Genomic DNA, 9581 nt, shown 5'->3' on the forward strand with positions numbered 1-9581 from the left:
GTTGCCGTCAGCCAGGACGGTTTCTTTTGCAGTTAAATATGAGAAGTTGCATACCTTCTGTTATGGACGTGGGATTTTAGGTCATGGGGAGAAGGATTGTGACCATGGTCCTTATGGGTCTAGTGAATTGGGGTTTGGGGAGGAATTAAGAGCTCCTAGTAGGAGGGTTGTGAAGACGGTTTTTGAGAAGGCTTGCAATGGGAAGGAGGTTCAGAGTATGATAGTAGCGGAGGATGGGTTGAGAGGTGGGAGAGTGGATATCGATCTAATGGTGGAGAGGTTACAGGCTATTGCTTTGTCTCATCGGTTGAAGAAGCATGCGGGCGTGGGTAAGGAGCTTCCTATGGAGCAGCGGGTTAATGATTCTGGTGTAGTGGGTGGTAAGGTGACTGGTGTGGGAGGGGGGTTAAGTATGGAGGGAGGGGTACAATGTTGCGTGGGTGAGCAGGAGGGGGGTCGAGGGTGTGTGGAGATGGGAGTTGGGAACGATGTTATGGTGAAGAGGGGAGAGGTGGGGAAGGAGAAGAAAGTACATGGTGCGGGGTGGGAGAATGCTGAGCAAAGTCAGAATGAGGAAGAGGAATTGTTGAAAGGGGATGGAGTTATAAAGGGGGATGGAGGGACGTGAAGGAGGAGGCTGCGTGAAGTGGAGAGTGATAGCCTACTTCAGGAGGGTCTTGATATGGTGTCTTTCAACGTGAACCAGAAAAGGGCGAGGGAGAATGAGGTGATGGGGAAGGGGAATGATGAGGGTAATTCATGTGTAGACTTGAGTCGGAAAAGACGAAGAGATGAGTTAGTTAGGGTGGATACGGGTGTGTCGAGGACAGGTGCGATTCACAGGGATGTGACTATGTTGGTATCTGAGGCGGAGGTTGATTTAGTTCAACCCCGCTGGGCCCAATGAATTGTTTGAGCCTTAACTGCAGGGGGCTGGGCAACACCGATGCAGTAGACGGACTTCGAAATTTTCTTCGAAGAGAGGCCCCGGCTTTGGTGTTCTTGTGTGAAACAAAGCTGAGTAGTAGCGAGATGAGATGTGTTACAGCAAGCTTGCTAGGATATTGTAGTATGGAAGTAGATAGTGTGGGCAAGTCGGGTGGACTTGCTTTTTTTGTGGCGTGACGATATCAATGTGAGATTTAGATCGGCTTCTGTCCATTATATGGACTTCGATATTGGTGAGGAGGGGGTGGAGTGGCGCTTGACGAGATTCTATGGTTGGCCATCGGTACAGGATAGGCACTTGTCATGACAATTGCTTAAACAGCTGGCTGAGGAAGATCATTCTTCGTGGTTGTGTCTTGGAGATTTTAACGAGATATTATATGCTAGTGAGATGCGAGGTGGTTCGAGGGCCCAATGGCAAATGAATAATTTTAGGGAGGCCGTGGATGTATGTGGTTTGTGTGATTTATCATTCGAGGGTTATGAGTTCACTTATGATAATGGACAAGGTGAGGTGGATAACAGACAGTGTCGGTTTGATAGGGCGATGAAAACGGAGGCTTGGAGTGATCAATTCCCCTATGCAAAGCTCTATCATTTGAATAGGGAGTGGTCTGATCATGCCCCTATTATGGTTAAGTTGGATGGTCGTGATGTAGGAGAGGTGGATTCGAGGAAGCAGTTCCGATTCGAACAGATATGGGTTGGTGAGGAGGGGTGTGAAGATACCATTAGGCGGGTCTGGGATATTGGAGACTGTGATGTGCTAGAGACTATTTCTCGGTGTGCTGACGAACTTAAAAAATGGAAAGGTGTAAGCATTGGTAAGATTTTGAGAGATTTGTCTCGTAAAAGAAAAATATTGTCTTGGCTGAATGAGAATGAAAGGTCGAGTGGCATGGTAAAGGAAAGGAAGAGGCTGATGGGGGAGATAACACATCTTCTTCGGCAGGAGGAGGTGTTCTGGAGACAGAGGTCGAGGGCTCTTTGGCTTCGAGAAGGAGATCGTAATACTAAGTACTTTCATAGAAAAGCTCGACAGCGAAGGAAAAAGAATACTATAACTCGTGTCATGGGCAGGAATGGCACGGTTTGCGAGGGTGTGGAGGCCGTAAAGTCGGAAGCTGAAGGTTTCTTCTCTTCTCTGTTTGAGTCGGCTAGGCCGGAGCAAATTGATGAACTGTTCGATGGTGTGCGAGGACGAGTGACTGAAGCTATGAATGAGCATTTTAGGGCGTCTTATAGAGGTGAGAAGGTGCTCGAGGCCCTAAATCAAATGTATCCTTTAAAGGCTCCAGGGCCGGATGGGATGAATGCACTTTTCTATCAAACATACTGGCATATTGTTGGTCCTTCTGTTACGAGAATGGTTTTGAATATCTTAAATGGGGGTGATTTTCCTGGCTCGCTTAATCGAACTCATATCGTCTTAAGTCCAAAGAAGAAAGCTCCGGATAAACTTGCAGACTATCGACCGATAAGTTTGTGTAATGTGCTATATAAACTTATTTCTAAAGTGTTGGCTAACAGACTTAAGTTATTTCTTGGGTTACTTGTGTCGGAGAATCAGAGCGCTTTTACCCCAGGCAGGTTGATTTCTGATAATATTTTGGTTGCTTTTGAGGTGTTTCACTACATGAAGAACTCAAGATCAAGTGGTGGGCACTTGGCTCTGAAACTTGACATGGCCAAGGCATATGATCGGGTGGAGTGGGTTTTCTTGCATAAGGTACTTTTATCTATGGGTTTCGATAGCTGTTGGGTTGATAATGTGATGAGATGTGTCCGTACTGTTACATATGGAGTGTTGATTAATGGAATACCGTCGCGGGATGTGGTGCCAGAACGGGGTCTTCGTCAGGGTGATCCTATTTCACCATATTTATTCATCCTTTGTGCTGAGGTTCTTTCAAGTTTGATACGACGGGAATGTGAGAGGGGGCTATACATGGAATTCGGGTTGCGCCACTTGCTCCTGTGGTTTCGCATCTCTTCTTTGCTGACGATAGTATTATTTTTGTGAAGGCTAATGTGAAGGAGGCTCAAGGTGTAATGGATATTCTTCATAAGTATGAGATGGCTTCAGGTCAATTGGTGAGTAAGGACAAGACGACAGTGTCATTTAGTAAGGGCACTGATGTGCGCAGGCGGCTAGCCGTAGGAGCTGTACTTGGAGTGCGTATTGTTGCTGAACATGACAAGTATTTGGGTTTACCTACGGTGATAGGACATTCGAAGCAGATTCTGACTAGGATTGTGCGTGATAAACTAAATAATAAATTATAAGGTTGGCGGGGTATGCTATTTAGCCGAGCGGGTAGGGAAACTCTGATAAAGGCAGTTGCCCAATCTATCCCTACTTATGCAATGAGTGTTTTTAGACTACCGGCCAATTTTTGTGATGAGTTACGCTCTTTGGTGTCGAGATTCTGGTGGGGTTCGAATAATGGGAGGAGGAAAATGTCGTGGGTAGCTTGGAGTACTATGTGTCGGTCTAAAGCAAGAGGAGGTCTCGGGTTTCGTGACTTTGATGATTTTAATAAGGCTTTATTAGCTAAACAAGCATGGAGGTTGATATGTGAGGATGGGAGCTTGGTGGGGCGGATTTTAAAAGGTAAGTACTTCCCTAATTGTTCTTTTATGGATGCTGAGATGGGTGTTAATCCAAGTTATACGTGGAGGAGAATTTTTGGGGCTAAGGAGGTCATGGGTCTTGGGATAAGACGTATAATTGGTTCGGGTGCTGATGTAAGGGTTTGGACGGACCCATGGGTCCTAAGGACAAAGTCACGCTGTGTTATATCACCAAAAGCGAATGCTAACATCGATATGCGTGTTGCTGAGTTACTTGTGGAAGGTGAGCGTCGGTGGGATGAAGAGAAGATTAATGCGATGTTCTTGCCGTTTGAAGCCGAGAAGATTAGGAGTATTCGGCTTGGTGAGGGGTAGGCCGTGGATAGTTGGGTGTGGGACCATACGCGAGATGGGGAGTATACAGTGAGAACGGGCTACAAGTTAATTGCTGAAGATGGGGATTCGGAGATCGGGCAGTCGGACTTCGCAAATGAAAGTTGGGTGTGGAAATCGATATGGAAGGTACCCGTTATCCCGCGCATCAAGGTTTTTATGTGGCAGCTTTTCCATAATGCGATTCCAACGAAGGTTAATATTGCTCGTCGGTTGGGGAGTGATGATGTAGCATGCCCTCGCTGCCATAGTGAGCGAGAGACTTGCGATCATGCTATACGGGGATGTGGATGGGGAGAAGGGGTATGGGAGGAGATGGGATTCGATATGGGGGTATGGCGTGATGGTATGGTGGTGAGGGACTGGGTGGAAGGGATGTTAAGGGAGTTGGGGGAGAAGGAGAAGGTAATGTTTCTTGTTACATGTTGGGTTCTATGGGAAAAGAGGAATAGGTTGGTGTTTTCGGGGGAAAGATGGGATATAGGCGGGATCATGAGAAGGATATGGGGATTGGTATGTGAGATGGAGTCGTTGCGGGAAGGAAATGCACCAAGCTTGGTGGAGGGGGTGCGGCTTGGGAATTGGGAGAGGCCGGTCCAGGGTGTGTCCAAGGTTAACACGGATGCAGGGGTGATTGAGGGGGTAGGTGTGGGTTTGGGTGCAGTTAGTCGGAACTCGAGTGGTGAGGTTGAATGGGCTGTGGTGCTACAGCGGGGTACGAGGTGTGAAGTGGCAATGGCAGAAGCTGAAGCGATATTGTTGGGACTGAAGGAAGCTAATAGGATGCAGATAAGGAAAGTCGTTATTGAGAGCGATTGTCTCGTAGTGGTTGATGATTTGACAAAGAATAGAAGTGGTAGAAGTGAATTATTTACGATTTATGAGGAGATAAGGGAGATTAGTTTATCTTTTGAATTTGTTGTATTTAAGCATATTAGTAGGATTCTAAATAAGTTAGCACATGCTATGCCATGGTACCATGGTAGGCAGTTTTGGACGTCTGATTTGCCGGTAGAGTTTGGTGTTGTAGCCGACAATGATATTAGTAATATGAGTTAAAGCCTTAATGGTTTTTAGAAACAAAAAAAAAAAAAAAAAAAAAAAAAAAAAAAAAAACATTGTTAACGGAAATAAGCGTAAATATTTATCTAAGACTTCATCATTTAAATAAATAAATAAATAATGGCTCCAACGTGTAGAAAACACGTTTGTGCCCAGGCTGAAACATGTTGTCTACACGTTTTGGCCCAGGCTGAAACATGTTGAAAACAAGTTTGTGCCCAGGTTGAAACATGTATTCTACACGTTTTGGCCCAGGCTGAAACATGTAATCTACACGTTTTGGCCCAGGCCATTTCGTGTTTTCTACACGTTTAAGCCTTTTTTTTTTTTTACAAAACTACTAAAAACATTTGGTTAGTACTAAATCACGCCATAAAGGACAAGTCTAACGTAAAACGTTCAACAAAAAATGTTCAACAAAAAAAAAATAACGTAACAAGTCTAACATAAAATGTTCAACAGATAAAACAAACAACTCCAATGAAACAAATCACTAATAAATACTATAACTACTCATCATCGTCTCCCGATCCTTCGTCGTCACCCTCACGGCTTTTTTTTTTCGATTTTTGTTGTTATTTTTCAAGCGGATTTGAATTTCTTGTTTTTTTTGAAGCGGAAATAGTTTGAACACGGAAATGAAAATAAAGAAAGTGATGGTGTATAAAGTAACAAGGGCAAAATAGTAAAATTAGGGACGACGTTTAGCAAACCCCCATTATTATTCCCATTCCCAGATTGAACCAAACAACTTTAACATGTATGAGGTTCTAACTTCATACCTCCTTAGAGTTAGAATCCATTCCATTCCATACCTAATGTTTGAACCAAACACCCCCTTAATTTGTTTTCATGTTAAAAAGTAATCTAGTCGAGTCACATCGGTCATCACAAAAATCTTGATTTGTGTTGAATTGAAATTAAATTTTTGAATAAGTAGATTTGCCCCAAGGTTGTGGGGGTTCTATTTAAAGAAACAGTTATAACAAGACAATGTGGACCAGAATCCCCATTGACAAAGCAAAGCATTCTTCTTACTCGCTATCATGACTGAGGATATAGTGTTGTATGCTTCACAAAACAATGAGTGTTGTTCCACTGGATAGCATTCAAATAAATGAGAATCTTAATGAGTACAGAAATCAAAGTGGGACAGTTCCACCTAAACACACTTCAGTAATGGTAGAACTCCTTGGAATCAGCCTATAAAATATATGACAGGATCAAACTTCATTGACTCGGATTCGGATAGTCACCCAGCTGCTGTATTTGCCAGCTTTCATGTGGAGCAATATGTTGATGTGTAGGATTGTATTGCTGCAAAACAGACCGCGTTAGTGAGGTTGACAGGTTGGGTTCGATGGGTAGGATGACCTTCAAAAAAAAATATGAAGACCGTGCCTTGTGGTTTGTGAAAACCACAGGCACTTTTCAATGCATAGATAAACACACACCTTTGTCAATTAGTGTGTTTGTGTCCAGGATGAGTCAAAACGGTTAATAATGCGAGCAGAGTAGGTCAGAATCCACGTAGTTGGGACTCAAAAACGTATTACAGATTCGAGCACACAGATAAACAAAGAATCATCTCATGTAGTGTACTAAACACCATGTATAGTGGTTTTTGGAAAAATCAGTGTTTGTTACTCGTCAATCGTCATCCACTCATCCTGACTTGACAGATCAATTCATGCCATACATTCAACTTGGAATAGCAAATAGCCAAATAGCACCAATAATAGTGTACTTAATCAATCTCTATCACAAGGGACATTGAAATTCCTTTTTTCATGACAAAGAGGAAATGAAGTATATAGACAGAACAATGCATGGTTGGGAAAAAAACCTCGATTTTTGCCAAGAGTTCTTCTGCACTAGGAGCGGATAAAACTATGTCCCGAGCTTCTGGCTTAATAAATCCTTCCTTGACACCATTGTCAAATAATTGAAGCAAACAGTCATAATATCCAGCAACGTTTAAAAGGCCCACCTAAAGGAACGGGAAAACAGTTGTATAATGACGATAGGTACTTAAACCTTTTTTTGCAACAAATTTTTAACAGCTATACCATGAACTATACCGGTTTCTTGTGGATACCAAGCTGAGCCCATGTTATCATTTCTAAAGTCTCTTCCATTGTACCATATCCTCCTACAAAAATCAACATTTTTCAACAAATTGGCACATTTAAGTGGCTTCACTAAGACCTATGATTGTAAGATCAAACAGTACTCCGTAATATTTAGGAAAAGTACCAGGAAGAGCAATAAAGGCCTCAGCTTCCCTGGCCATGTCTGCTTTCCTTTCATGCATGTCAGCAACAACTCTTACTTCTCCAACACTTTCTCCGGAAATCTATCTCATTGCACACATAGGCAACATGGACGACATAAGAGAAAATTCATTCCACCCCAAAATAAATAGTAATACACATTATTACACAATAAATTTTGTATGGACGTGTTAGCGTGCCACCTGAGAGTGTTGATTCAACGTGACAGTACATATGTTAGCCAATCCTAAATCATTTTATAACCAAATGCACACTTGGAGTGTTGATATTTGTTAGAAGGGTAATGCATGTTAAACTAAATAAAAATACGAAGAAAATGATGATGGTGAAGGAAGAAATAAGGGTGGTGAAAGAACTACTACCCCCATTAAGGATTATGCATTACCCTATAGCAGAAAGGTGGATAGCCGGTATTCCTTTAATAGAGAGAACTATTTACCTGTATTTCTCCTATCCCTCCTTCCACTAAAACGACTAATCCACTGTTCGTTCATTTTAGCATCTATAACCCTCATTCGAAGCAAATAGTATGCCTTTCTGTTGTTAATTTTGGTAGTGGTGGTGCTAGCGGTAGTAGTAGTGATGTGCTAGGTCCGGGCTTTAAAAGGAGATGCATTATAAATACCATAGAAAGCCGTGGGAGACTCAAACTTGCGAGCAAACTTTGCAGTAAAGTTAAGACCTCACTAGTAGCAACCCCACGCATAAGGTGATACAGAAACAATCTTAGCCTCTGTAATTTTTTACTTCCAAACTAGTAGGAAGATGCACAGACAAGGAAATACAGGAAGGCCAAATTTTATATCCTAGTTTTAGCTCCTAGTAAAACTGTAATCTGTTACACTATTACGTATTTACTGCATACTGCGCTAATCAATGATTAAGAAAAACCACCATGCAGTATCCCTCTATAAAAAAAAGACATACCTCAATAGGCATGAGAGCTTTAGGGATAACACTGCATGAACAAAGGAAGATACAATTCAAGTTAAACAATAAGATTAATACACAATTATTCAATGTTTCACGAATGTAAAGAACATTAAAATTACCCCAAAACATGGCAGCCTGCTTCAAACATTCGCCGCGAAATTAAGCCCATTAAACCAACACTTCCTCCACCATATACCAGATCCATCTTCCTTTTGATCTACAAAACTACCATTCTTCAGCGTTTTATAAAACATCTTGAGCTCAATGACTATCAACTTATACGAATTATAGTCTCAACCAAAAGCCTAACTTGGTACTTTCTCCGTTCAATTCGATTCTTTACCCTTTTCAAAATCCCCTCGCATTTTATACTTCGTCATTGAGGCATAATCAATGGTTTTTTAACAGGCACGGTCAAGGCAAGTTGTTACAAACTGAAATTAACCATAATATAGCTTCTATTTCATCAATTTTATGGTGTTATCACTAACTATTTCAAACTGAAATACCCATCATTATTTTACTACGGATAAACGTATACAATAAAATCTAAAATGTGCCCTAAGGGCACATGTTAATAACCTTAATATGGTAAGATTAACAACATATTCTCATGAGATATTTAACTATAAACTCATTGTTACCATAATTAGTGAGAATATATTGTTAATCTTACTATATTAAGATTACTAACATGTGCCCTTAGGGCACATTTTAGAAAAACCGATAAAACAAAAATATAATAAAACAAGCATTCAAACAAAGACGAATAAAAATGATTAGAAATTAAGAACAAACCAATTGGTTGGCTAAATCAATGGCAGCATCACTGAAAACTTGTCTGTTACCAGGATTGCTCCCACAAAAGACACACACTTTTTTGAATCTACTTCCTGTGTGATTCTCTTCCATTCTAAAACATTCATTCAAATTCAACTGAAGCCTTATATTTTTGCAAGCTTGGGTTTTTTTTTAAATACCCAAATTTATTATTTATTATAATAGATATAGATAAACAAAAGAAAGCAAAAATCAGGAAGATAACAAAAGAAAAGATTTTGATCAAGGATATGACAAATACCCTTCGGATTGGCCTCCTAATATTGTTAAAAGGAGTTGTGTCTATAACTAAAGTGAAGCTAGAATCCGCGTTTTGAGATTTCTAAATAAAAGATCAATTGTGCACGCAAGGGCGTCAAGTCCATCAACTCAAGGTGAGGGTCCCCACTAGGGATGGCAATGGGTAGGGTCTCGGTAGGATCCACCTAGATCCGGACCCGGACCCGAGATTTTCCCTTTGGATCCGTACCCGACCCAGACCCGCAAGGGTCTAAAATTTGAGGACCCATACTCCCCACGCCAGACGAAGGTGTTACG

At 41.6% G+C, this 9581-nt stretch overlaps 2 protein-coding genes across 2 annotated transcripts; one reads left to right on the plus strand and one right to left on the minus strand.

Moving 5' to 3' along the window:
- Positions 1–682: 682 nt before the first annotated feature.
- LOC141601801 (uncharacterized) lies at positions 683–4974 on the plus strand. The gene is made up of 5 exons (XM_074422106.1): positions 683–859; positions 1271–2851; positions 2974–3149; positions 3258–3886; positions 3977–4974. The coding sequence occupies exons 1-5, from the start codon at positions 683–685 to the stop codon at positions 4972–4974; spliced, it is 3561 nt and encodes a 1186-aa protein (XP_074278207.1).
- A 1015-nt stretch (positions 4975–5989) lies between these two features.
- On the minus strand, positions 5990–9372 carry LOC141600169 (cytokinin riboside 5'-monophosphate phosphoribohydrolase LOG8). Its single transcript, XM_074420352.1, has 7 exons — positions 9003–9372; positions 8324–8421; positions 8199–8229; positions 7234–7333; positions 7059–7129; positions 6824–6967; positions 5990–6294 (listed from the first exon to the last, which is right to left on the minus strand). Exons 1-7 carry the CDS (start codon positions 9114–9116, stop codon positions 6208–6210), a joined length of 645 nt encoding a protein of 214 aa, XP_074276453.1. The 5' UTR covers positions 9117–9372; the 3' UTR covers positions 5990–6207.
- Positions 9373–9581: the final 209 nt, after the last annotated feature.

This window comes from Silene latifolia, chromosome 9 (genome assembly GCF_048544455.1).
Source record: "Silene latifolia isolate original U9 population chromosome 9, ASM4854445v1, whole genome shotgun sequence".
NCBI classification, from domain to species: Eukaryota; Viridiplantae; Streptophyta; class Magnoliopsida; order Caryophyllales; family Caryophyllaceae; genus Silene; species Silene latifolia.